This window comes from Phallusia mammillata, chromosome 4 (assembly GCF_965637545.1).
Source record: "Phallusia mammillata chromosome 4, kaPhaMamm4.hap1.1, whole genome shotgun sequence".
NCBI classification, from domain to species: Eukaryota; Metazoa; Chordata; class Ascidiacea; order Phlebobranchia; family Ascidiidae; genus Phallusia; species Phallusia mammillata.
Genome location: NC_137255.1, coordinates 5,515,039 through 5,542,412, shown reverse-complemented (window position 1 = coordinate 5,542,412; position 27,374 = coordinate 5,515,039). Strand labels below are relative to the sequence as shown.

The 27,374-nt window shown below is 38.1% G+C and overlaps 5 protein-coding genes across 7 annotated transcripts in view; 3 read left to right on the top strand and 2 right to left on the bottom strand.

Annotated features, from left to right (window-relative positions):
- LOC145222192 (uncharacterized) overlaps positions 1 to 824 on the bottom strand; it is a 50,153-nt gene extending 49,329 nt beyond the window's left edge. For all 3 annotated transcript variants that reach the window (XM_080088243.1, XM_080088245.1, XM_080088244.1), the window contains exon 1: positions 549 to 824. In XM_080088243.1, coding sequence (XP_079944369.1) covers positions 549 to 656 — 108 coding nt within the window. In that variant the 5' untranslated portion in view covers positions 657 to 824. The remainder of the gene's footprint in view (positions 1 to 548) is intronic.
- A 1,560-nt stretch (positions 825 to 2,384) lies between these two features.
- LOC145225262 (uncharacterized) lies at positions 2,385 to 6,562 on the top strand. The gene is made up of 3 exons (XM_080091948.1): positions 2,385 to 2,968; positions 3,661 to 3,823; positions 5,469 to 6,562. The coding sequence occupies exons 1-3, from the start codon at positions 2,565 to 2,567 to the stop codon at positions 6,378 to 6,380; spliced, it is 1,479 nt and encodes a 492-aa protein (XP_079948074.1). The 5' UTR covers positions 2,385 to 2,564; the 3' UTR covers positions 6,381 to 6,562.
- A 1,208-nt stretch (positions 6,563 to 7,770) lies between these two features.
- On the bottom strand, positions 7,771 to 10,236 carry LOC145225409 (uncharacterized). The gene is made up of 3 exons (XM_080092095.1): positions 9,706 to 10,236; positions 9,150 to 9,312; positions 7,771 to 8,839 (listed from the first exon to the last, which is right to left on the bottom strand). Exons 1-3 carry the CDS (start codon positions 10,047 to 10,049, stop codon positions 7,928 to 7,930), a joined length of 1,419 nt encoding a protein of 472 aa, XP_079948221.1. The 5' UTR covers positions 10,050 to 10,236; the 3' UTR covers positions 7,771 to 7,927.
- Positions 10,237 to 11,775: 1,539 nt separating this feature from the next.
- On the top strand, positions 11,776 to 21,267 carry LOC145222581 (transmembrane protease serine 9-like). The gene is made up of 20 exons (XM_080088730.1): positions 11,776 to 11,902; positions 12,089 to 12,199; positions 12,432 to 12,493; positions 12,565 to 12,716; positions 12,797 to 12,901; positions 13,052 to 13,203; positions 13,577 to 13,725; positions 14,351 to 14,498; positions 14,766 to 14,888; positions 15,380 to 15,504; positions 15,671 to 15,760; positions 15,826 to 15,958; positions 16,298 to 16,408; positions 16,723 to 16,784; positions 17,231 to 17,385; positions 18,280 to 18,384; positions 19,044 to 19,189; positions 20,097 to 20,239; positions 20,348 to 20,492; positions 21,019 to 21,267. Exons 1-20 carry the CDS (start codon positions 11,845 to 11,847, stop codon positions 21,120 to 21,122), a joined length of 2,379 nt encoding a protein of 792 aa, XP_079944856.1. The 5' UTR covers positions 11,776 to 11,844; the 3' UTR covers positions 21,123 to 21,267.
- Positions 21,268 to 23,249: 1,982 nt separating this feature from the next.
- LOC145224281 (baculoviral IAP repeat-containing protein 8-like) lies at positions 23,250 to 25,081 on the top strand. Its single transcript, XM_080090747.1, has 3 exons — positions 23,250 to 23,498; positions 23,595 to 23,840; positions 24,042 to 25,081. Exons 1-3 carry the CDS (start codon positions 23,473 to 23,475, stop codon positions 24,772 to 24,774), a joined length of 1,005 nt encoding a protein of 334 aa, XP_079946873.1. The 5' UTR covers positions 23,250 to 23,472; the 3' UTR covers positions 24,775 to 25,081.
- The last annotated feature ends 2,293 nt before the right edge of the window (positions 25,082 to 27,374 follow it).

Sequence of the window (27,374 nt, the reverse complement as noted above, 5' to 3'; positions counted from 1 at the left end):
ATGCAATTGTCTCAGTGGTACTAAATACCGCATGATAGTGCATGTTACCGCATGGTATACCGGATGTTATCACACGGCAGAAGGTTGTAAAGGACTTGAATATGCTATCACGAAAATATAAATTTGCGGACTTTTGAAAGCGCTAACGGTTAGAGCTATTTGGGTTGGGTGAGGGTTTGTAAATAAAATACCACTAGTATCTGGTTTCTTTTGCCCTTGTTGGGTTTGAATTCCCACATTTCACATACAATGCAGTATTTTCAGCAAAATAACATGCGGTAACATGTGATCACATGCGGTATTTAGTACCACCCCAATTGTCTGATACTCTGAACTGATATTTGAAGCACCAAACCCCTTACAATGGCATATGACAATTTTGCTTACTTTGCAGTTGATATGTCCTTCGGAAATAAATATATCAGTTTAAATAGCATGACCACAACCATTTATTTTGATGTATTTGTAATAGATAACCTTGCAAGCATATAGGCAAACATCAATATTTAAACAGGAAAAATAAATTTAATGATAAATAATTTACTAACTTTTTGCTGTTCACCAGGATACACAACAAAATGACGAAGTGTAAATCCAAACCCGTAAGCTCCACGAACTAGGGTAACCTTTTTGCATTGTTTCTGCGTTTTTTCCATGAGAGCTATCGCCAAAATTTGCAAAATGCGACGTCAAGCATTTTTTAAACACTTAGCACCAATATTTAAAGTTTAAGCACCAAAAGACTGTAAATTTATCTTTGGTCTAGCACCAATTGTAGAATTGCAGGTAAAAACTTACGCCTAGCACTGCAAGAAAACGCATTTTGCTGCAAAATTACCACATGATATTTTTGTGTTTTTGTAACAAATACTAATGGCTAAATACTAAATATATTAAATACTAATGGATGCAGGTACCTTTGCTATGAGCAACCGTGCAAATTTTGTGAAAAAACGCAACAGCTACAGGCTTAAAAAATTAAACAAGTGCACAGAATAAGAAATCGTATTTATAGTCCTTTGCCTGAGCTTTTGGATTTGGCTTTGCGAGTATCAGGCGTCGCCCAGTGGTCACAAATAAAAATATAAACGCGCGCGTTGGCAGCTAACAAAAATCGTCTTGTTTTTGAGAATTGTTTTTATTTCATTATTTTGCAAAATAAACTTTTTCGACAACAACTGTTAAGAACCAAACAATTTGCTGTTAGAACTACTAACGTAAGAACTCACAGTAGCCAGGTTAGGGAATTTCCGATAAGTGGCGCAACGGAGCTTAGCAAATAAATTCATACAAATTGCTGAATCAATTATTGGTGCTGAATCAACAATTATTGGCACCTTAAATCTCGTCACATGGAAAAGACACAGAAACAGTGCAAAAAGGTTGCGCTGGTTCGTGGAGATAACGGGTTTGGATTTACACTTCGTCATTTTGTTGTGTATCCTGGTGAACAGCAAAAAGTTAGTAAATTATTTGTCATGAAATTAGTTTTTCCTGTTTAAAATATTGACTTTTTGCTTCAGTATACTTATATGCAGGGAGTCGAACCGCAGGTCATATGGGTGCAGGTTCGGTTCGGGTTCACTTGGTTTTGTTTTTAAGGGTTCGGGTTCGGGTTCGGTTCCGGTTTTTGAAAATGTATATTTTCGGGTTCGGGTTTTGTTCCGGTTTGGGCAAATTATCCGGTCCGAACCGGTTTGCGGTTTTTAAACCAGTTCAAATTTGTATTCGTTTTCACTACCTGGCCTTATCAAATTCCAAAAGAATTTTGCCCATGCACTGTTATTTTTGACACGCTAAGTGTTATCTCATGTATTCTACAGTGCGCTGAACGAGAAAAAAACACAAAATATATAACAGACTGCATTTTTTACTGGTTCGGTTCCGGTTCGGGTCCAACGCCAAACAAAATATGGGGTTTAACTCCGGTTCGGGTTTTTAGAAAATCGTAATTGGCGGTTCGGGTTCGGTTCGGGTTTAATGAAATTAACCGCTCAAACCGATTCGCGGGTTCGGGTTAAAAAAAATACAAATAGAATAAAAGGTTGTGGCTAAACTGATATTGTATTTTTTAAATCAGGTCAAAATTTTATTTGGGACAGGAGATTAAAACCTAGAGTAATAATTTTCAAAAACAGCAAAATATTTCAACACCTAACGTTGTTTAAAATTGCTCACTTTAAGGTTTCTCCAGAGAATCAAAATGCCTTGAGCCGTTGTAATGTGTTATAATGCTTGTGCTATGGGACATTCAACATTGAGCTTAGCAAAAAGTATACGAACGTAGCCTAAACATATAAAAAAACATAATGGATATAAGCTACAACAGACGATGTACAGTGCACAGCTTTTTCTAACGCTTACTAAGATCCCCCACATGATTACATACTGAATGCTCCAAAACAATGTAAAAATCCGTTTCTGAATGACTGCGACGTTTACAATGCTTGACATAATTATTTCCGGCTCAACTAACTGTAACTGCTGTTAGGAACCACACTAACAGTGCGACTGAAGTTATACAGGGATTCGTGCTTTGTTCAATGTAGGCTATCATAATTGTAATGCCTGGACAAAGATCTCTGTGTTTGCAAGTTATCAGTCTGTACAAAAGATCAATAATGAAGATGAGGTACCTTATTAGCTGCGTAAAAATATTAATTGTAGTTTTGGTATTGACTCTTTTCTTAAAGTTCTGCATTGAACGAAGTGCGTTCACCCAGCTTTCTTCTAACCGAAATTTAAATAGGCCTTCATACGGCCAAAAAGGCTTGTCGGATAAAGCAAGTCTGTTAACACCGGTTGTTAGGAAAGAACGTTGTATTTGGGAGCCCCCTCCGAAACGGAATGTCATTCCAAAGATTAAACTGGACCCTACAAAGTTTCTGTATCCAGGAATTCGCAGTGGCCCTAACAACCAAATGCGACAACTACTCAAAATAGTTCATGTGGCCATTCTTTTAAACAGGTAAGCTTATAGCAGGGAAGATTTTTTAGCAGCAAGCATGGAAATAAAAAGCGGTTCTTTTTTGTTGTTGTTTTATCGAAGGTGGCAAAAAGGTGAATGCGTTATGCTCACAATGAGTCCGCCGTCGAGCTGCCTGTTACATTGCGTTGAATCATTTTTAAAGTTTTTCGAATTGGAATGTTGTTGTTTTTTCAATTTAGTTCAACCCGTCGGAAACCAATGTCGCTTAAGTTTCTTGCGCAACCGAGATAGGGTTAGAACCCACAACCTTGTGAACACAAGGTTGCGCTAACCCTTTAGCCATCTTGACGGCAGTTTCAAAGTAACATTGCAAAAATGCCATGATTACTTTTATCAACGGTGGAGCTACTAACGAAAGAAATCACAGCAGCCAGGTTTGCTAATTTTCGATAGAAGGCGCACGCAAATATTTTAAATGCAATTTGAGTAAAAAATGCTGACGGGTTGGACTATTGGGGTTGTTCTGAGGTTTCAAAATAATAATAATAAAATTAACATAAAAAAACTGGTTCTTTATGCTAATATTTGGCCCCTAACTTTATCCCAGTTGTACTGCTTTTCTAAAACAACTCCACTCTTTACTCCACCTCCCGGAAATTAGCAAACCTGACTACTGTAAATTCTAACGTTAGTAGCTTTACCTTTATCAACACTGTTTTTCTGTATTCCAGGACTCTGGTGGTGCCAAATTTTTATTCGCACTTTTCTGTTGGTCAGCAGATCGTCCAACCTTACCAAAGAGTAGACGTCGACCGAATATGTGGCCTTGTGTCATGCGTTACATTAGAAACGTTTCAGAAAGTCTGCAACGGAACGTTTCACAACGTATTTTTGGTAAGTATAGCTATCGTCGAAGTTTAAGGTTAAGCATGTAAAATTTTATGCAACAATCGACTCCAGGTCTGCTCTAAATTGGTTTATTTAACATAAACCGTATGAATTCCATATGTATAGGCTACAATAAGAGTTAGATGTAGGACAAAGAGAAATAGAGAATAGGACAAAAACAACTACGGTAAAAAAGAGAGAAAACCAATAGCCTAAACTGTAGGGCCTAAAGCAATGGTTCTTAACCAGTGGGAAATTAAGTACATACCAGAGGAAAATTGTAACTTACAATTTAATGGCACCTGAATTGTTGTTTTAACTTTTAACTTTTACTATATACATCAGGGCTACTCAATTAGTTTTGTGAAAGGTCCAGATAGAAAAGGTAAAAATACCAAAGGTCGAGACACATCTGTAGATAATGCAACATGTCTTAGCCAACTTTGGTTATAGGTAATGAGGAAAATAGTGGTACAAAATTAACACATTTCTTCAAGCCAAATGTTTCTGTCAGCAAAACAAAAGCTTGAATTGGGCACTGACCATAAATTAAGTTTTGGCACGACAACATACAAAATACAGTTTATCTAGTTTTGCAGGATTACCTCCTAGGCCAGGGATGGCGAACCACTGACCCGCGGGTCACAAAGTGACCCACCACGTGAATTCCAGTGACCCACTTGTAGTTTTAAAAATTTATGCTGATTACTAGTTGTAGGGTTACCAGACTCCAAGATTAAAAAGCAACGCAACAGTTAACTTTAGGCCCTTTGCCAGATTGCCTATTGTCTTAAAATACAGATTGTTGAGTCAATTGTGAGCCAACAGATATGTTTATTTACACGTACAATTTGAAACGATTTGTTGTAACTTTGATGACGCTGTTTGGTTCCACATATTTATGCGAATCTTTGTTTTCACACATGAATTTCATAAAAGCAAGTGCCAGGAATCGTCTCAGCACAGATATGACTGCTGCGTGTATTAGACTGAAAACTACCTAGGATTACAAGACTTGCAGAAAAGATGCAGCAACAAGCATCTTAGCATTGACATTGACATGTAATAAAATATGTGACCCACTTCGTTTTCTTTCCGAATTTCGATATCATGTTTGACCCATTCAACTAAAAAGGTTCGCCATCCCTGTCCTAGGCCCTAAAGTAGTAATTCAAAATTCAGTTATTGCGTCATAGATACAATTGTGCGGAAACAATCGCCGTTTCGTTAATAGTCTATTGAAGTTTGGAAATACTTCATGCTCCTAGCAGTACTCCGAGAATCGCTATGCGGATTTGAGTTAACTGTCGCTACATAGCAACTATCAAGAAATTAACACACAATATAGCGTATGTGGCCGCAATCAAAAGACCGTCGGGATCCAAATCCAACGCCCAAAAGGGCCGGATTTGGACCGCGGGCCGCCATTTGAGTAGCCCTGATATACATGGTCATAAATCTGATTGTGTAGTCTCAAACTTAAGTAAATTTAATCAATTAAAGAAAAATGTTTTTAATGTACGTTGTACGGCATATAACATCATCATAAAAATAAGGGGGAATTTTGTGACTGACTTTAGTGGGTAATCCTCTGACCTAGAGAGCCAAACAATCGAAAGGATTTGATTATTCCAGTTGTTTTTATTTGCAGCAAAAGCAAAACTTTCCTGGGAATTTTTACATAACAACTGCAAAGGACACCGGCTTGGCCATACGCTGGCCCTGGGACAAAACAACGAACAAAGTCAAATCTACTTCTGGTCTAACAGTGGAACGTATATTTCCTAACAAACAACTGTCTTTAACCGAAATCAAGGAGTACTTTAACGTTCCAAAGCCATGCGCACTGTATCCTGGACACGCAGATGACATGTCGTTTTTTTACTTAAAACCTTCACTTCCTCTGCCAGACATGGTCGAAGATATCTCTAAGTTGCAAGAAGATGATTTAAAGTTCGCGATAATGGAAGCAGTGGGCGCTCTTCCTCAAGTTATCGATGACATCGCCCTGGCTTATTCGCAGAAAGTGTTCAAAGGCGATTATGTGGGCGTTCACTGGCGCTACGACGACTCGGATTGGGCAAGACACTGTACGGTCTTTAAAGACCCAACTTGCAAAAACTTTAAAAGGATTTCAGGCAAACACATTGCCACTGCCATACACAACGACTTGCAGAAATCCATGACCAAGTTTACTCAAGGAATTAACATCTACATCGCCGCACCGCCATCCATGTTAACCTTCGCACAAAGCATTGTAACTGAGCTCAAGCGCTTGAACTCGACTTTTCACATTGCATCGCAGACATTAAAAGAATTTGTCACAGACAAAATCGATTCGTGTTTTAAGAAAAACAACTGGCATTTTGGTGATACTTTATCGCTCATTGAAATGGCTTTAATGCAAAGAAGCGAGTATTTTTATTACTCGAAATCATCGACATGGTCGAAAAACTGCCAACAGAGAAGGTGGTTTGTTCCACAAAATGGAAAATTGGCAGTGATGAAGTATGAAGCGAGTATTTTTGATTTAAGCGAAGCTGTTCTAATGAGTGGCTCGTAAGACGACGTTGAATAAGCTGAAATTCACTATGTTTTCTTCATATTTTGCTGCCTATTTTGCAGTTGATTATGATTTTTATTGATTGTTGTTTATCTGGTAAGCAAATTATGTCAGGTGCTCAACAATTGTTGTCGAAAAAGTTTTTTTTTGCAAAATAACGACATAAAAACATTTCTATGAGACGATTTTTGTGGTAAAACTACTAACGTAAGAACTTATAGCAGACAGGTTTGCTTATTTCCGGTAGGTAGCGTAAAGAGTGCATTTATTTGAAAAAAACAGTGAAACTGGAATAAAGTTTGGGACTAAATTTAACATAAAGAAGAGAACAGAGAACAAGCATTATAACGCATTACAAGGGCTTAAGGCATTTTTGGTCACTCTGCAGAAACCTTAAAGTGAGCATGTTTAAACAACGTTAAGTCGAGGATTTTTTTGCTGTTTTGAAAAATGTTTACTCCATGTTTTTATCTTCACTCCCAAATAAAATTTCGACTCATTTAGAAAATACATTATCAGTTTAAATCGGCATAGCCAAAACCATTTATTCTGTTTGTATTTTTTTAATAACCTTATAAGCAGGGAGTCGAACCGCTTGTCATATGGGTTCAGATTCGGTTCGGGTTCACTTTGTTTTGTTTTTAGGGGTTCTTGTTCTTGGGTTTTTTAAAATGTATAATTTCAGGTTCGGGTTTTGTTCCGGTTCGGGCAAATTACCCGGTCCGAACCGGTTTAAATCCCCTTTCGTATAATTTTAATTTCTCCAATTATCTGCATTGCGTTATCATACTTTAAAAGAAGTTCTACCGTTTATTGCGGAAAACTTGCAAATTTGTTAGTTTTGATATGCCCTATGGCTGTTATCTCGCGGATATTCTTCAGTGCGCTGTTTTGGAAAAAATTTCATAAGATCACATTTTTTAGTTGTTCGGTTTCGGTTCAGGTTCAACACCAAATATAATATAGGGTTCAACTCCGGTTCGGGTTTTTAGGAAATTGTATTTTGCGGTGGGTTCGGTTCGGGTTTAATGAAATAAACCGCTCAAACCGGTTCGCGGGGATACACCACAAAATGACGAAGTGTAAATCCAAACCCGTTAGCTCAACGAACCAAGGTACGAGACGTACACGCCTATGCTCCGTTGCGCCACTTATCGGAAATTCAAATTTTAGTTTTCGGGGTTGGAACCCAGGACACTCCCGGGGACGAATCCCTAACAAGGTTTTTATGTCTGTATGTGGGTCAGGCGCGCCAGACCGTTCGGCCAAGTTCCAGCCCACGAGGTCGAAATCCTCGGGGATATGTCTTTGCGTGTATAAGGCGTCGCCTAGTGGGCACAAAAAAAATATAAGCGCGTGCGTTGGCAGCTAACAAAAATCATCTAGAGAATTCTTTTCATTTAATTTTTATTTGACAACAATTGTTGAGCATCCAAACAAAGTTTAATTACCTGATAAGCAACAATCAATAAAAATCATAATCAATCAAAAAATAGCCGGCAAATTATGAAGAAAACATAGCAAATTTCAGGTTACTCAACGTCGTCTTACGAGCTACCCAATAGAACAGCTTCGCTTAAATCAAAAATACTCGCTTCATACTTCATCACTGCCAATTTTCCATCTTGTGGAACAAACCACCTTCTCTGTTGGCAGTTTTTCGACCATGTCGATGATTTTGAGTAATAAAAATACTCGCTTTTTTGCATCAAAGCCATTTCAATTAGCGACAAAGTATCACCAAAATGCCAGTTGTTTTTCTTAAAACACGAATCGATTTTGTCCGTGACAAACTGTTCTAAAGTCAGGGGTGCAATGTGAAAAGTCGAGTTCAGTTGTTTGAGCTCAGTTACAATGCTTTGTGCGAAGGTTGACATGGATGGCGGTGCGGCGATGTAGATGTTAATTCCTTGAGTAAACTTGGTCATGAATTTCTGCAAGTCGTTGTGTATGGCCGTGGCAATATGTTTGCCTGAAATTTTTTTGACGTTTTTGCAAGTTGGGTCTCCTAAGACCGTGCAGTGTCTTGCCCAATCAGAGTCGTCGTAGCGCCAATGAACGCCTACATAATCGCCTTTGAACACTTTCTGCGAGTAAGCCAAGGCGGTGTCATCGATAACATGAGGAAGAGTGCCCACTTCTTCCATTATCGCAAACTTTAAATCATCTTCTTGCAACTTAGAGATATCTTCAACAACGTCTGGCAGAGGAAGTGAAGGTTTTAAGTAAAAAAACGACATGTCATCTTCGTGTCCAGGATACAGTGCGCATGGCTTTGGAACGTCAAAGTACTTCTTGATTTCAGATAAAGACAGTTGTTTGTTAGGAAATATACGTTCCACTGTCGGACCAGAAGTAGATTTGAATTTGTTCGTTGGTTTGTCCCAGGGCCAGCGTATGGACAAGCCGGTGTCCTTTGCAGTTGTTTTGTAAAATTTTTCATTAAAGTCTTGGTTTTGCTGGAAATAGAAACAACTGGAATAGTGAAATCCTTTCGAATGTATGATCCTATTCCCTTTATATGTAGGCTACATAACTTCCCACTGATGAAGAACCATTGCTACAGGCTTTGGTTTTTCTCTTCTTTTTTACTGGTTGTTTTTTTTCCTATTTTATGTTTATTTTTGCTCTACATCTAACTCCTAATGAAATCTATAGAGTTCATACGGTTTATGTTAATTAAATGAAATTAGAGTAGGCCTGGAGACAATTGTTCCATAAAATTATAGATGCTTATAAACCTTAATCTACAACAATAGCTAAACTTACCAAGAACACGTAGTGAAACGTTCCGTTGCAGACCTTCTGAAACGTTTCCAATGTAACACATGACACAAGACTACATATTCGGTCGACGTCTACCCTTTGGTAAGGTTGGACGATCTGCTGACCAACAGAAAAGTGCGAATAAAAATTTGGCACCACAAGAGTCCTGGAATAAAAAAAAACTTTTGGTAAAGGCAATATTGGCATTTTTTGCAATGTTTCTTTAAAACTGTCGCCAAGATGGCCTAGTGGTTAGCGCAACTGCCTTGTGTTCCAAAGGTTGTGAGTTCTAATCCTATCTCGGTCGCTTGTATTTTCTTAAGCAATAAACTTAAGCGACATTGGTTCCTGATGTGTTAAACTAAATCGAAGTCACCAACATTCTAATTCGAAAAACTTAAAGAATGATTCAATGAACTTGTAGTAAAACAGACAGACGGACTCATTGTGGGCATAAATCATTTAGGTGTTGCCTGCCCGTCAAAGATATAAATAAAACAAACAAACTGTTTTTCACATCCATGCTTGCTGCTAAAAAACTTTTCTGCAAAGAGCTCACCTGTTTAAAAGAATAGCCACATGGACAACTTTGAGTAGTTGTCGCATTTGATTGTTAGGGCCAGCGCGAATTCCTGGATACAGAAACTTTGTAGGGTCCAGTTTAATCTTTGGAACGACATTCTTTTTTGGAGGGGGGCCCCAAACACACTGCCTTTTCTTAACTACCGGTGGCAACTGACTTGAAGCATTATCCGACAAAATGTTTGGGCCGTATGAAGGCCTATTTAAATTTCGGGTAAGAGAAAGCTGACTGAACGCACTTCGTTCAATGCAGAAGTTTGAAAGAAGAGTCAATACCGCAACTATAATTAATGTTTTTACGCAGCTAATAAGATACCTCATCTTTTCATTATTGATCTTTTGCACAGACTGGTAACTTGCAAACACAGCGATCTTCGTCCAAGCATTATAAGTAGGATAGCCCACATTGAACAAAGCACGAATCCCTGTATAACTGCGGTCGCGCTGTTATTGCGATTCCTGACAACCGTTACAGTTAGTAGAGCCGGAAATAATTAAGTCAAGCATTTTAAACGCCGTAGTCATAGTAGTCCGTAGTCCATAGTCCGTAGTCCATAGTCCGTAGTAAGAATTTCTATTGTCTGTAACCCTCGTATGTGCCCATGTGGGAGTCTTAGCCAGCGTTTGGATTTGCGTATTTTGTTTTGATTTAAACCCAAGGTCAAGTAATCTATCACACGAATAGACTATTTCGTCATGGTACACCACCTGCGATTACGGCTGTTTACGAGACTGTGACTGTCTACGATTTCTAACACCTAACGAGCATCTTATACATCTTTCCCAACTATATGAAACTTGATCCTTCATCGCTTCCGTCTGAAGAATGCCAACACTCTGATTTGTTGTAATATTATGCCTCGCAATTGTCCAAAACGATGTTTCTTGACATCTGAGGTGTGAAGCGTTTCGTATCGCACGATGTCTCATAACTCATTTTGAGTATTTCAAGCAACAACACTAGCCTGTTAGTGATTATGTTGGTGTTGCTTAAAGTTAAAATTTTGTATGTGCTTCATGTGATGTTTTTCCGTTCGCTGATTGGATTTACTGCTGTTTTCCCAGTAGTTTTGGCGCAAAATTTAAATGCGGAAGACGGTAAGTTTGCTGTTATGTGGTTTGGCACGATGTGAATCAAAGTCAATTTTACAATTTTAGTGTTTATTTTAACAGCTGGGTTTGTTCCTATGCGGACAAACAAGTTTAAGAGTAGATAACAAAACTTTTGTTTCCAAAATAGCAATAGACATCTGCACACAAATATCTGTGACTGGACAAGCAGGCTACTTAAAATCTCCTAACTATCCAGAACTATACCCAAATGATCTCAACTGCATGATATCAATTTTCGCTCCTACAAACAAGGTTAGATGCAATGTAGTGTTTTTACTTTTCTTCAGAATGTTAACAGTATCAATGTAGTAAACTTTTTGAGATGTATGTTCTGTTTAGGTTATACATGTATACTTCTTGGATTTTGAATTAGAACAGAGTAATTTCTGTGCATTTGATGATCTCCAAGTATATGATGGAAACATAAGGGTATGTTTGGTGTTGGACATGTGTTTTGGCAAACAGCACAGGAAAAATGGTATTTCTGTGGACTATATTTCTGTGGACTATAACAAACCAAGGGAAATTGAATTTTACCACTTTGATGTCTATTTATTTTGTCATTTTAATCGTTGTTAATTACACTAGGTAAGGTTTTTTTTTTTTTTTTGGGGGGGGGGGGAGGCTGTTGCTAATTCCTGTTGAAAAAACTTCTTTATTATATGCAAAATATAAAAAAACACGATGTTTTTCATTGATTAAGACTTTGTCTAATCACATTAAGATTACCATCTGCTTCTTTGCACTTAAATTGTTGATTGGTAAAACATTGCAGTTTTCCATTAGGCCTATGAATAAAATCAATCACTTAAACAAAGACTCAACCAATAAACTCAGGCTAACTGTAACAAAACCTCTACATTTGTTGACTAACTAATGGTAAAGCAGATATACACCATAAGGTTTTTGTTGTATTGTTTGCATACAGTTTTATGATAGAACATTTTGTGGTACGTCATCTCCCAGGAACTTTACTGCTGGGAACAGAAATGTTACACTTACAATGGAAACTGATGATGACACCCAAGCAAAGGGTTTTCTTGTTTATTGGACCACAACAGGTTACATAGGTTTATTTATTTTATACAAACCTAGTTTCATTTTTGCCACGAGACTCTACAGTGTATTAAAATGCCACTATACAAAGATTTCAAACAGAACACAGACCCCGTTTTCAGATTAAGTGACTTGTTTTTTACAGCAATAAGTAGAATAGACTAATTGTCAGGTAAATGTTTTCTTTGCAGATGCATGTTTGTCTAATCAATTTACATGTTGGAATGGTGCATGTATTTCTGAATCACAGCATTGTGATGGAGTAAAGCACTGTAATGATGACAGTGACGAAATTGAATGTGGTACTTCTGCAGAAATTCTTTTTATTTATAAATGAGTACAATTATGCAAAACACAAAATAACTGTAAATGTGATCTCATCAATTACTTAAATAGAGTCACCTTTTGAGTTACCAAACAATCCACATGAACAATTTTTATTTTTCAACGAATTAAAGAAAAGGTCCTCTGCGCAATAAAAATGTTTAAAAAAAATATTGGTCACATTTTATGTGCTGTTTTTACTTTGAACAGCACAAACATCACAAAATAATGCCGAGTGTGGAAAACAAGACGTGGCTCCTCAATTTGTGTGGGTAAGTTTGAAAATATAAAAGAATTTAGTTCTAATGTGGTACACAGTAGCATTTTAAATTTTTATTTAAAGAATTTGCGCATAGTTGGTGGAAACGAAGCGATATCTAACTCATGGCCATGGCAAGCTGTTGTGGAACATGGAGATGGGACCTTATTATGTGGAGCTGCTGTGCTTACTACAGAATGGCTTGTGACTTCAGCTCATTGCCTGGGTAGTCTAACGTAAGGTTTTCAACAAGTTGATGAAGCCAAACCCATGTTTATGTAACAAAAATTTGATACTGCATTTGTGTTTGCACCAGAATTCATGACATTAGAGTTTTTGCTGGACGTCACACATTAATTGGAACGCTTGGATCACAACAGTCGGTTTTGCAAGAGATTGTTATACACCCAAATTATGACAGGTAGCAAGTTCGCTATTCGTTCATAATTATAACACTTAACTTGTTTGAAACACATAAACGAAACATCGTGTCAAGATACAACACACCATTGCCTTTAAAAAATGTAAGTAAGTAAGGCTGAAAACCCACGATGCTTTTTTACATTTCCAGTGTAAGAAAGTTGCATGATATGGCTCTGTTGAGACTTTTCAGTCCTTTCAATTTTACAACCAACGTTCGTTCTATATGCGTGCCGTCGAATACCTCAGACTTCAACGTCCAGCCCGGAACCCAATGTATTGCAACAGGATGGGGTCTTATAGGTGAATTTTTATGTTTGTTTAGTTTTATCCTCGGTTGCGTTACGTCGTTCTGCTACCTTGCCACATTTACAAATCCTAAATTATTATTTGTTTGAAAATTTAAGGATGTTAACTAAATCAACCTGGTTTGAAGTACATTTTTTCCGAGATACACACACAAAAAATAAGTTGGGACTATAACCAACAACCATGTAGACACAAGGCGGCTGTGCTAACTGCAGGATCGTCAATTTTCCTACTTAAAACATACTAACAGCCAAGTTTGGTACAAGTGCTTCGCGAGGTTTACTTCAAAGTTTAAGGCTGTATAACTTGTTTGTAGTTAATTTAGCCCTATGAAACTATAACTTGGGGCAAACGGTTTTTTTAACAGGACAAGAGCAAGTTAGCCCAGACAACTTGCAACAAGTTCGTGTTCCGATAATTGATCCAAACATTTGCGAAACTGTTTATGGAACCAACTTTACCGATTCTCATGTATGTGCTGGAGATTACAGCAAGGGAGGGATCGGGGTTTGTCAGGTATTAAAGATCATTAGTTGTTAAATCTAACGTATGTTACTTGATTTATGGAGGTCGGTTGTAACTTGTAGGGAAAGTTTTTCTTTGACGATGCCTGAATAGGTGAAATATATATCTCGAATATAGGCTACCAACCCAGTGTCTACTGATTTTGAGTCAGAAGCATTTGCTTCTTAATTAATCATTTACTGAAAGTTTTTCTTGATTGGTTTTGTCAAACATATCATAGTTTACCTGTAACTGACCAAACAGTCAAATAGGCACCTGGGGTTCATTGCTTTCAATCATTACACACTTGGACAACCTGTGTGAAATCGAATCTGATTTTGTCGCACTTCGTCAAACGTATCACTGATGCAAACAAATGCAATGTTATAAAGTTTATTATACGCGTTAACGATTTTAAACAGTAAATCTTTCATTTTTCGCCTAACGAGTTTCGCTTTATGAAGTGCAAGAAGCAATTCGTTACTCAGGTAGTCACACTTTTACGCTATTTCATTGATGCAAGAAAAACTTAAAAAGCGTGATATTAAACACAGGCTTATATTACACACACGAAAACATTTTACAATCGGTTTTCGCGTTAATAGTATGTCTAACCAATAGCACGAATTTTGTTCAGGGGGACTTCGGCGGGCCGTTAGCATGTCTTGTAGATGAAACTACTTGGTATGTGATTGGAGTAGCTTCATATGCTGAGCTTTGTGGCCAAGCAGGATATCCTAGTGTTTTTACCAAAATTTCTGTTGCGTACGACTGGATTGTGCAAGGTATAGCCTGAATATTCGAGCTGATTTAGAAACTACAGAAATTGGAAAACCTGAAAAAAATAGTCTTAACTCTTAGAAAAAGTGTATTTTTAAACCTCCGAAAAAATGTTTCCCTGGTCCTGTATGTTGTCCGATGTAATGTTAGAGGCGTTTAGTTTTAAACGCTTATTTGACCATATAACACCAATAACTGGAAGACCTAACTTGAATGTATCATGGTTTTAGCTTTAGCCTTTCCACCCTGAGTAATATGTTTCAAACTTTCAGTTGTTTACGACGGATCAATCCCAACATCATCTACTACAATGACCACGACAACCCCTACTACCACGGAAACTAGCACTACGACCACCTCAACTCCCCCTGTTACCAACACAGCCGTTCCACAAGGTAGGCATTGGTACATTACCGACGTAATATCAACACAAATAGTTTAGTCAGCTCACTGCTGCCCCTAACTGTAGTATGCACACATTCCCTTTCGGCTGATGTCGCTAGAGGGTACCAATGAATTTCATTTGTGCAAGGTCGAGTATTTTGGAGCAGGAACTGAATGGTCCGGCGCGCCTGTGACCCATATACAGACATAAAAAACCCTGATCGGGATTCGTCCCCGGGAGAGTCCTGGGTTCGAACCCCGTGAAGAAGAAGAAAAAAGGTCGAGTATTTTGGAGCAGGAACTGAATGATCCTGCGCGCCTGACCCACATACAGACATAAAAAACTATTCGGGATCCGTCCCCGGAAGCGTCTTGGGTTTGAATCCCGTTAAAAAGGGATTTTGGTACAATGGTCCGAGACGCTTCACCCCACGACAGCAATAAAAGTCAAGTGTTTGAGTCCAAGTTTAAAACCCCATAAAATATTATTACTTTTTGCCAGTTGTTGCGTGCGAGGGCAATGTAACAACGACCTTGGACGCTGCTACTCTTACCTCCCCTGGTTATCCTGAGACTTACCCAAAGTCTGTTAATTGTCAGTGGACGATTATAACCACAGCCGATAAAGTGAGTTTACCACCTAATGCAAATTAAATAACATTTTTAAGTTATATAAAACTATACTTGAGTGGCATCGCCTAATATGCCAAATTTCGTTAAGTATTAAAAAAGCAGTCGTTTATCACCAAACAAAAATCGTAAACGTCTTGAAAAACGAGTATTTTGTTGACAGGTTATAGAAGTCTATTTTAATAATTTTGACATAGAATCCGACTCCTTATGTCGATTTGACTATCTAGAGGTGTATGACGACTTAATACTGGTGAGTAATGACTGAATAACGTCACTAAAACGGTGCACCCTTTGGTATATTTGGTGTTTGTATAGTACACTGGCAGAAGATTGTGTGGTAATCAAAAACCACGGGACTTTTCCGCCCTAGGTCACGTGGTTCGCATAGTTTTCCACTCTGATGATCTTCATGAGGAAAGAGGCTTCAGTATTACCTACAGAACCTCAGGTACACTTTGCATTGTATTTTATATGTGTGTATTTTTGTAAGTAAGAAAGCCATGAAAACACCAATGATGGTTAAAGGTATCAAATACCATTAAGAAAGTAATAACGTCATATTGCACAAATTTAGTACTGAAAGTTGATCAAAGGATGTGTATAGAAATGCGTACGGAACTTACTGAAATTGGCGATTTGATGTGTAGTTTGGCGTAAAATATCAATGCAATTTGGCGATCACATAAAAAGCAAAAAATGCCTTTAGCAGAACTATACTTTGTTTTTGACGTTAATTACTTTTGTGATATAGTTTATGAAGCAGAATTTCTTTTTCTTAATTTCGCAGCTCGCTGCGGCGATAGTGAATACCAGTGTTGGAATGGGGCCTGTGTACCCTTGCAAAGCAAATGCGATGGGAGGAGAGATTGTGCTGACGATAGCGACGAAATTGAGTGTGGTGGGTTTGATTCTGTAGCATAATGTAACAAAAACAATATTCCTATCATAAATATATTTTGACATGGTCGAAATAACATTAAAAAAAATCTTAGCATTTACCCATGTGACTATCAGTAAAGCAATTCTTTTATTATGCCATTTGCGAAAATTGCTGATGAAAAAGAACGAATATGTAAAGTCATACAGTATAGGCGTAGAGCATTAGCTCTTAAATGAATGATTTTGTGTCATTTTTGTTGTTTAAATTTTACTACGTTGTGTTACCGTCATGCCTAAGATGTGCCTTTGAAACAGAGTAAGTTTTGTTTGCAGAAAAACCGCCCTCAAGGTATTTTCAATGTGGAAAAGTGCAAACACCACCACAGTTTACCTGGGTAAGCCTATACGTACCGGAGGTTGTGCAGAAGACTTTTGTGATAGCAAGATTGTCATTTTGTGCCCTAATAGCTGATATTGCTTGGAACAGCGTATAGGTAAAATGCTGGACTTAAACAATGAAAACAAGAAGTAAAACAAAAGACTACATGGACGTTTAGGACATTTTTTGCATTTAAAAACAGAACTCGCGGTCCTTATTTAAACCGCTTGTGCCACTAAACTTTCCCGTATTAACATTTGACTACGAGCCAGTTTAAATGAAAAAAGTGGTCGGTAAAAGACTCGATTTGACTGACTGGAATCACTAAAAGCGTAAATTTAAATGACTCTACTTAATTGTGGTTTGGGTATAGTGACCATTATAGAAATATGTTACATCCCTGTCTATCGTGTAGACATCAAACAAGGTCTATCTAATTTTCTAAAACGCATTACTTCACAGGACTTGCGAGTAGTTGGAGGTAGTGCGTCGGTGGCTGGATCATGGCCATGGCACGCTGTACTCTCCAATGCATCCGACTCTGTACCATTTTGTGGTGGTTCCATTATTGCAACCCGATGGATTTTAACATCCGCGTACTGCGTGCGCAACTACGTGTAAGTATTTGAATTTTTTCACCTTGGATACAGAGTTGTAACCGGTCCGGGATTTTCAGGTCGGATTCGGTTCCGGGGTACTTTACACTCTGTGTCTGTAATATTTTTTGGAATAAAATTACCTAGCTAGGTTGTTAGTTGCTCGACTTAATCTCAGAAGCCCTTAAACGCGGTGTTTAAGCCTTTGGCTATTTGTTTATCGCGTATGTCTTCTTTATTATACTCTATACAGTCGTACCTTTTGTAGGCTTTCATGTATAGGTCTGTCAATCGAACGTTCGGGCATAAACGGGCTTCTCAAAAACGATTCGGGTTCGGGTCGGGCTTGTACTTTCGGGTCGGGATCGGACTAGAAATTCGGGCCCGCTTACAACCCTGCTTCGATATGTTACAGCGGTGCAGTCAATTCGATTTGTGGATGCGCATTCATCTAAACCAGGGGTGTGGAACCTACAGCCCACGGGCTAAATGTGCCCTGTTAAAAAAAGGTTGTCGGGTCCGCCAAAGTTTAAATTTATAACAAAGTATTGCTCGCTAAACCCTTTCAATGCAGTGTGATGCTGATTTTCTGCGATCTAACAATCAGACTCACCAAACAATTTGCAATGAACATTATAGTTTACACTGTAGCCGCCTTTAACAAGTCGTCATCGAGGCAGGTGTGGCTACACATGCGATACAATATATAAAACTTCTGTTTTACAAAAGTGCCGCCCGCGATTTTACAAAAGTTGGTCAGTTTCTTTTGGTCCATAATGCTTAGAGATTGTATACCGTAATCAAACCACTCTGCATATTTGGTAAAGCGTTCTTGCTGCTGTCGGTTCAAATCCCAGCATAAGCAAGAGCTTTATAGGCGTTGGTTTAGCGTTGTGTAATTTGCTTTTTTATCAGATCTCCTGCCATGTTGCGTGTTGATGTTGGCAAAGCAGAGTTTGATGTACCAGGTGAACAACACTCAAATGTCAGTGAAATACACAGGCATCCTGCGTTTGAAAGGTAAGAAAAAAAATCCCACATACGAAAAAAATCCCATGTAGGGATTGTTGTTTAACTATACAAATGGACTTGTTTGACGGCATACTGCTTTACTAAAAAAACAAGCGGAAAACCATTGTCCGTTAATGCTTAAGCACAGAAACTTGCAGCCAGATAGTTTTATTGCTTTAGCTAGGCACCGTACTTTACCTTGTTGACATTAAATCAGCGTTTCTCAACATGGGGGTTGCCAATCACTTTTAAAGGGTTCGCGAAGACGAACATTTAAAAGTTTTCATCACTTTTAAAGGGTTCGCGAAGACGCAATCCAACTCGTACTTCTATCATTGGGGTTTGGGTTTTTTGGGGTTAAGTATGAAATGTTTAAAATGTTTATGGTAGGCTACCATGAGCCATAACGACATTTTAAGGGGTTTTCTGTACAGCACCAGTAGAACTGTTACAATGACAGTTGACAATAAGTGTATGATGAAGATATTTTTGTAGTAAAACTGCCTATCCGTGATTATAAAGGGGTCGCGTACTTTGTTAGAAACCCTTCAAAGGGGGTCGCAGAGTGCAAAAGGTTGAGAAACACTGCATTAAACGTTCATTGCAATGCAGCCTACAACGCACAGGTATACTTTATAGGTTTGATATTCATTTGTTTTTGTCTTTAGCCAGTTGTTTACATCTGATCTCGCCCTATTGAAACTCACGCATACTCTCACATATACGCCCAACGTTCGTCCAGTGTGTTATCCAGCCCCAAACTTTGTTCTTGACTTCAACCTCAGCGCTATAGCAAGTGGATTCGGTTCCCTGGGCAAGTATTTGTATTACACCAGTGGTTCTCAAACTTTTTTTGTTGCGACGCCCCTGGAAAAGTTTTCTAATCTTGCGACGCGCCAGCAAATAAAAGTTGATGAGGAAACTTATTAATAAAGTTTGGTTTATTATTACAACAACAAAAAGCCATGAAACGGAACTATTTCGCGACGCCTTTGGAAAATTAAAATGACGCACCAGGGCGTCGCGACGCACAGTTTGAGAACTACTGTATTACACAATGCAGTAGAAAAGTGTTCATATTTAAGTCACAACCACATAAAGACTCGATTTAACCTGGGGTAAGTGATAAACACGACTTGACTGAAAGTGCCTTTGCAAAAGTTTTATTGAGGTTGGGTTTCTTTCCAACTTCTAGGTGGCCGTAATCGCTGGTACTTTTTCTAGCCTGTGACATGTCATATATCTGGATGCTTGGTGATGAGATGATTCGGAATAACGACCAGCTAAATTGCTAGTTAATTGACTTTACGTAATACTCTTGTAACAGGCCATAAACCTAAAAATTATAAGAATGCTTGGTGACCAGCTGATTCGGAACAATATGCCTGGCGTACTGTATGATTTATATAAGAATGACTGCTGGTCATCATAAACGCTTTAGGGTTGATGCCAGTTATGAATGTGTGTATGTATTAACTGATTATACCAACGGTGACTCGTATTAATGCGAGTATATGCAAGTGGCTCGAATCATAAGAGGACAGATATATATTCTGTCAGAACAAAAAAAGCTTTAGTGCCCTTTCGTGTTATAATGTAAGTAAGGCAAAAAGTGTAAAATAAGCGTGTTTATATTTGGTCGCTGCAGCAGAGTATAGATAACTTATCAATTTACCGATTGTTACGCATTTTTATATTTTTTTAACTTTAATATTTTACAGTTGTCTCTCGACCGAATCCCACCCTGTTTCAAGTTCGACTGCCATTGGTCAATAGAACCACGTGCTCAACGACGTATTCCTATATTGCCGAGACGCAATTATGTGCTGGAGGTCGACCACAGGGTCAAGCCGGTCTGTGCGAGGTATTACTTTAAGTTACAATAATAAGTTAAGTTCAAACCCCAAATATGAAAATTAGTGATTTTGAAGCGATTCAGCAAAACCTATTAACAGGTTTTTGTCTTTAAAAGGGAGACGCCGGTGGGCCTTTGGTGATGTTAATTGACGAAATCACGTGGTACGTTGTTGGCGTTACGTCAGTTCCACTCTCGTGTAGAAATGGGGAGGCCCCTTCAGTCTTTACAAACGTTGCGTCGTTTTCAAGATGGATAGAGGGTAAGTTGAAAAAAGTGCCCTTTCTGGTTGATGTAGACTGAATTATGGACGCTAAAAGGTCTTTTTTAGGGAAATAGTTGAAGCAAAGTTTATAAATCAAGGAACCAAAAGGTATCCCGTAAATGCAATTATAAGATAATTGTGGGGCCTTTGCTAACGTGTCAAAAATTTGAAACAAAATTTGTAACTTACAATTAAGTGATAAATTTGACCATCACAACGATACAACAATCCAGCTGATGAGGCCAGATGTGTAAGTATGGCTGTTTCCAGTGCCGGATTAAGGGTCTGCTGGTCTGTAGGCACATTTTATAAGTGGTCCGAAAATCAGGGTCGCCAACTAAAAAATTAAAATTATCAGTGTTGCCAAATCATTTAAAGTGGCCTGGATTTTTGACTGGCCTGTAGGCACGTGCCTACTTTGCCTAATGTGTTTACGCTACAATGTTTCGCACAATGTTTACGCTACATAACTTAAATCGGTTGTCGTTCCTCGTTATTAATTTTTTCATTATTTTTTACACAGATACAATACTGCTGTCTGAAGCTCCAACATGTGCGTCCAATATAACTTTACCATCCTACACTACCTTTCTAATGGCGCTTTTTCTGCTTATATTATGGTTGTAATTTTTTGGCTCGAATACTGCAAGGCTTATATCAGACTGCCTCCGGCCAGGACTTTTGGAATTTGTATGACCGTGCTTTTAACAGTGTTAAATATTCTGTTTGTGTCTTTCATTTATTTGTGTTCGTAAAACAAAAATGCGCGTGATGACTTTTCTGCATGGTCGGCTTGGTAGGCGACGGTGGTATAAAGGAAATGAGTACTATATTGGATTTATTGCTATCATTTTGTTGTTTGTATTTCCTACACATTACGAAAGACTGAATTCTTATGTTACAATACTTTACAGAAACCTTGAAAAAACGCTCTTGTATTTTTGAAAATAATTGGGTTAGACAAAACTAGTTAAATATTGTTAAGATGCATTTAACTTCTTTGATGATTTTTGGGGGGTTGTATGAAAAAGTTTTGTCTGAAATTATAAAAATACATTTTTCGGCTTTCAGGGGGTGCTTCTACGAGTCGGAGACCATATTTGTTAAATATAGATTGTATTGATCATTGCCGGAGAGAATAAAGCACAAGCGTACAACTCAGTGGTACTTAACCTGCTGGTATTTACTAGTGATACCGAACCTTCCCCGAAAGGAACTGATTTGTGTCACTCCGAAACCACTTTTGCAAAACGTAAACTGAACAATCATGTAATATTTTGCAAACAGCGGGGCTCGTGTTTCGAAACCTTATAACCTATCAAACAGCATATTCGGCCGAGATGTTTTGACCAACCGAAACTTCGTTGCATCACTGGTAATTACCCCCGAAAAAATATAGTTTGTCATTTTTTCAGGGGTTTTCAGTCAGATCATTACTTTAAGTTCTGTGTTCTATATTTGGTAGATTCGTTTTCTTATAAGCGGTAAATGAAACTTTTAGGTCCTACGGCACAGCGCTTATAAAAAGGTTAATAAGAATTGGATTAGTTAAAAAGTGTGTGTTTCATTCACAAAAACAACTCGCATATACTGATAAAGCATCAGCAATAATACGTCGGCAAAGTTTAAATCAACATAGCCGCATTCAATTCTGAGAATAACCTTTACAACATCACACAAACGCGACATGTAATTTAACAACATACAATGAGTTTAACGAATGTACAAACACACCACACCTGTACAATTCGTTTTTGTGTTTCTAGTGGATGATTGATTTTGTGAATAACAAAAGATTGCGACACTAAAGTACCAATCGTGTTCGTGTCTGGGAAACGGCTGTTTGGAAATGGCGCAACTTGCGCGGCCCAGACGGGGATTACCCTGGTACTTTTTTGAGCTGAATTCCCTTTGCAGACTATTCGCAGCGAGCTAAAATGACGTAATGTCAATTTTGTCTGCACTATTGCAACCAAAACAAGATTATTTGAAAATTTCCTCAGTAAAAGCATTGCCTAATAAATGCTAGAGTATGGTCAGCAGCCTTATCATGAAGTTTGCAGGCGATTAAAATGGAAACATTGCCAAATGCGATATTGTGCCATTCTACTTGCAAGAAAACTATTTATGGTTAACAGCCTTACGTAGACATATAAAATTACTCTAATAAATGTAAAAAAAGTAGGCCGTGTAAACACGTGACTTCATGCGAAACGATGATTGGACTTTGTCTTGGCGTTGGCGTTTGTTTACCTTTCACTTATTGTGTTTGTCTTTCTGACAGGTGCTGGTGCTGCAATGTAACATAAAACTTTATTGTTTGTGCCAATAGTCTTTTTACGTTTGCGGAACATTGTTGAAATGTAACTATTATGAAGAACAATTGGCAAAAGAGGAACTGAAAGGCTGCGGACAGACTGTATGGCGCCAGTAACACGAAAAAGCGGAACCAGTGTTACGTTAGCTCACATGAAGCCCTGGGGGTTGTTATTACTATTTTGTGTAAACGACCAAGTAGGATTTATCTGTCGGGTGTTTTACGTGGTTTTACGGACAGTATAAGTACGGCAACTTTAAATTCTAAATCAAATGAATCGTAAACACTACTGGAGCATATGCATTTTACCAAATACATTAATCGACTTATGCAACACATCCTTGCTAAATTATGTAAAGAGCAACAATTATAGTCGTTATAAATATAAATTTTATATCGTATGCAAAAAATAGGTAATGTAAGGTCTACATTAACTATTATTTTCCAAATACGGTGTACGTTGCTATGCAGGTAGAACTAGTTACGTAACTATATGAAGACAGTGCAGGGCAATCTACGCGGTACAGTTGCAGCCTTTGTCAGCAGCTAACTAACGCTGGAGGCATGTTAAAGTATGCTAATCTTGTGTTCATGTGTTAATAGATTTAGTAACAGGTATTATTTGGTCAACAACTTGGATAGTGCTTTGTAAGATTGGAAATGGAGCAAATGGCAGCAGCCTCGATGTAAGTATAGCTTTGTTTTAACAGCGTTGTTTTTTGCACAACTTTATATACATTAACTAACTTATACTTGAATTGAATTAAACTTTTGCTTTACAGGTCTAATGTGATGTTTACGTGTTCAAACCCTCGGCATCCATCCATGCGCACTTTTGAAAGCCGTATTAAAACTTACCTACACACTTGGCCCAACAAAAGGACCCCTACACCATATAATATAGCTAAAGCCGGATTCTTCAGCCTTTCGGTGGGTGATAGGGTTAAATGCTTTTACTGCAATGGTGGCTTACAGAATTGGAGGGCAGGCGATGATCCTTGGAGGGAACATGCCAAGTGGTATCCAAAGTAAGTTATACATGTTATGTTATATGATATGTGTGCAGTATTAAACACAAGACTGTAATTTAAAACGCATATGAAAACGTTGCATGAGTTTTATTGTTTAAATTATACCTACAAATCCCACTGTGTTAAACAACCTAATGTAACAAAACTCAAAATGTTAAAAAAGAAACATGCTAATGAATATGTTTCATATTTTTCCAGCTGCGAATTCCTGCTTCAACATAAAGGCATCGAATATGTTGAACAGATTTCAGCAATGTTCCCTGACATTAATCGTCCCCAATCGCTTCCTTCGACGTCGCAGCAAGCTTCAATTTCATCAACACCAACGACTTCCTTGACCAGACCCAATGCCATAGTTGTTGCTGACGATGCATCAACAAGACACTGCAAAAACGACATGGCTCAGTTTATGCAATCCCAACTTGTAGAAGATGCAAAGCGTTTTGGTTTCACGGACGAAACTGTATTATTGTGTGTAAACCAAAAGTTTCGTAGAGACAATCGTGGGTACACTACCCTCGAGAACTTTGTATGTGATCTTCAAAAGTGTAATATGACCTTTGAAAGCTCTACAGCTTCGGACAATGTAAATGGAGATGACCTTGATGGTATGGATCTGTACAGTGCCAACGATATTGTTCCTACAGACAACGATATTATTCCTTCGCCAACAACATCTGGTGAATATCGTATTGCATGTCAGAAAAACAATGCATCTTTGTCGTCCGTTGTTGATGTTGAGGTTTACAAGCGAGAAGTTGAATCAATTAAAGATGAGATCAGATGCAAGGTGTGCCTGGATCGCGATAGCAACTGTGTTATGCAGCCATGTGGGCATGCATGCTGCTGTACAGAGTGTGTTGGAGGTCTGAGACTGTGTCCGATCTGCAGGACCAAGATAGAGCAAGCATTTAAGTTTTACAGGAAGTGAGATGACAAGAGATAAAAGTATTATGCGGAAAAGATTGGATGAGGAATAAAGTTTGGGTGGAGAAGAAGGGAAAGGGGAAAAAACATTGAAGACGTATCAGACAACTGTCTACAGTTTACCCACACTTGTGTTAAAATTTATTTTAACCATTTCTGCTGCAACTGCTATAACACATTCTCTATCATTGCAATAAACTTTTATGACCACGAAACATCAGACCAGAAGAAACATGAGTCGATAGTCTCGATATACTTCTAAATCGCACATAGTGTAACGACGTATAAAAGCAAAAAAGTTATGTCCTAAAATAAAAAAATATATGGCTAACAGTTTGCTGATGTGTATGAGCCCCACGCAAACAAATAAAGCGTTACAATAACTTTGCGGTTTGAATGATAAGATTCAAACTACACCAACTGGGGTAACGTGAGGTAGGACACTGCCAACTAGAGATAATCAACATGTAAAAAATGATCATGCTTTTTGCCGATCTACATAAAATCTGTGCAAAGAACAAACAAAACTTTATATGAGCAAGGTTTATGTTAGCTGGGTTTGTGTAAGTCGTTAATGTCATGTACAGTCCGCCAGCGGAAGTGAGGGCCGTCAATTAGCAAATAATTTAGGTTGGGGTCCGTGCCTTAAAATCGTCAATGTATGTGACTGCAAGAAGCTTTGGTAATTTTGTGTCTGTGTACATGCTTAAGGGGCGTGCCATTTGACAGAGTGTTGCAACAAACATACCTATATATAGATGACAAATGCAGCTTTTTGTTGTTGACTTTGCCCACGTCAGTCCCAATTTAAATTTATTTGCATTGTCACATTATCCAATTGTCATTGTTAAACGGTTTCGTGAAACTGCAAGAACACCTAAAAACATTGGTTATCGAGTCAAGTGTCATATTTAAATGATGCTTGAAGTGAACTGGGTGTATTTTGCCGTAGAATCGCAACCGAATGCACGAACCTGGGTGGGTATTTGCGGTTGCATAGCACGGTGGTTGAACTGCATAGAACGGTGTAAGCTTCAGTTAGCTTGTTTAAAAATAAGATATGTTAACGTTAAAAAAAGTTAACAAAATCTCAAACATTCCAAAATTTGAACCTTATTGCTGAATCCGTAAAAACGACGATCTATTTATTTCAATCTTCTCGTATGGGTTCGCCCTTAATACAAAGTTAATGATTAACACACGCCAGGTAGGCCCATGTGTGCACATGTGTGTGCAAAAGGTTATTTGTGTCAATGAAATGAATGAAATGTAAGTAAAACTGGTGCAATACACCTTGTGACAAACCACTTTCATGTTTAACATTTGATTTCTGTGCATGTAAACACTCAAAAAATGAACGCAAAAAATAAGTGGACACAATCAGTGGCACACAAGAATACATTTTCATATAGTCTTTGTTCAGTAAGCATTTTCAATAGTCTTTGTTCAGTAAGCATTAATAAAATCAATGTTGTTCATGTCCACAGCCCTATAATCATTAGCAATGCATGGGTGCAGAAAAGGCTTTAAATAAAGAAGCCGTATGTTTTCTCGAACTGTAGTAGCCTACAACCGCACATGTTTGTACGTCATACACCACAGTAACTTGTGCCACGGAGTTTTCCCAGCTAAACTTCTAAATCATGAAGTTTGTGTGTCCTGCGAACTGTTGGATGCAACACATTATATGGAAGTGGTGTTTATTCTCAAGGTCCCGTCTGCTTGCGTGGTGAATTAATGTACAATCAACACCACAGCAACGTTAACTCATCAAATTCGGCTTAGAATTTAGTAACCTAGTTTTTTGTGCAATTATGTAGCCTATGTATGTGCATGTTCTTTCACAAATCAAAATCGACTCAACTTAACCTGCAACCATTTTCAAACATTTAAACCAAGTGTTCCAAAGCTTTTCTTATCTCGTTCAAAAGTATTAACTGTTCAGTGAGACCCCAAGTCAAGTTGCCCATGTGTGTACATAAGTCTAAATATATTTGAGTCTGACCTATATGCTACCTCATATATCCCAAGGAGGCCCGTTTTGTCCAGTGATGTGAGCACAATTGCAAGAAAAAGGTTATTTGTATCAATAAAACAACTGGACTATAAAATTTCAAATACTTTACGCAAAGCAAACAAAAAAATAAGGAACACATTGTTCGATCAGTTGGGCACAAGAACATAATTTTCCCCTTGATGTGGAATCAAAAATAGCGTTTCTGCTATAAGCTTTTATTGAGAAAAAATACACAGAAATACACACCTGGCTGTGTGGGTGTTCTGTGTCAAACCAAAACACAGCCGTTGCATGGGACATCAATTGACCCTACATATGCGGAAGTCTGTGAGGCTGCGACAGATGAAATTCTTGCCAATTCTAATGAACCAAAGGTAACGTCCCGAGCAAAGAGATCAATACTTAGTAAAATGGTAACTCTAACATGCACCTAAGTCTATATCTATATACTCGGTAACCGGATTGAATGCATCAACATAATTAGGTTGTCGCGGAGGAACTAGGTATTAGTAAAGCATGGGTGGAAGAATTGCTTCAAAAATAGAATTGATATGGGCGTTTGGGCTTCTTTTGTGGCTGTGTATAAC

What these genes read in the sequence shown, in the direction of transcription:
- LOC145225262 (XM_080091948.1), top strand. Translation starts at nt 2,565, where the DNA reads ATGCCTGGACAAAGATCTCTGTGTTTGCAAGTTATCAGTCTGTACAAA. An exon ending in GTGGCCATTCTTTTAAACAG is followed by an intron (nt 2,969 to 3,660) that starts GTAAGCTTATAG and finishes TCTGTATTCCAG; the next exon opens with GACTCTGGTGGTGCCAAATT. An exon ending in CGTTTCACAACGTATTTTTG is followed by an intron (nt 3,824 to 5,468) that starts GTAAGTATAGCT and finishes TTTTATTTGCAG; the next exon opens with CAAAAGCAAAACTTTCCTGG.
- LOC145224281 (XM_080090747.1), top strand. Translation starts at nt 23,473, where the DNA reads ATGGAGCAAATGGCAGCAGCCTCGAT. An exon ending in CAAATGGCAGCAGCCTCGAT is followed by an intron (nt 23,499 to 23,594) that starts GTAAGTATAGCT and finishes TTTGCTTTACAG; the next exon opens with GTCTAATGTGATGTTTACGT. An exon ending in CATGCCAAGTGGTATCCAAA is followed by an intron (nt 23,841 to 24,041) that starts GTAAGTTATACA and finishes ATATTTTTCCAG; the next exon opens with CTGCGAATTCCTGCTTCAAC.
- LOC145222581 (XM_080088730.1), top strand. Translation starts at nt 11,845, where the DNA reads ATGGAAACTGATGATGACACCCAAGCAAAGGGTTTTCTTGTTTATTGG. An exon ending in TATTACCTACAGAACCTCAG is followed by an intron (nt 15,959 to 16,297) that starts GTACACTTTGCA and finishes TTAATTTCGCAG; the next exon opens with CTCGCTGCGGCGATAGTGAA. An exon ending in TAGCGACGAAATTGAGTGTG is followed by an intron (nt 16,409 to 16,722) that starts GTGGGTTTGATT and finishes TTTTGTTTGCAG; the next exon opens with AAAAACCGCCCTCAAGGTAT.
- LOC145225409 (XM_080092095.1), bottom strand. Translation starts at nt 10,049, where the DNA reads ATGAGGTATCTTATTAGCTGCGTAAAAACATTAATTATAGTTGCGGTA. An exon ending in GTGGCTATTCTTTTAAACAG is followed by an intron (nt 9,313 to 9,705) that starts GTGAGCTCTTTG and finishes TTTTTATTCCAG; the next exon opens with GACTCTTGTGGTGCCAAATT. An exon ending in CGTTTCACTACGTGTTCTTG is followed by an intron (nt 8,840 to 9,149) that starts GTAAGTTTAGCT and finishes TTCTATTTCCAG; the next exon opens with CAAAACCAAGACTTTAATGA.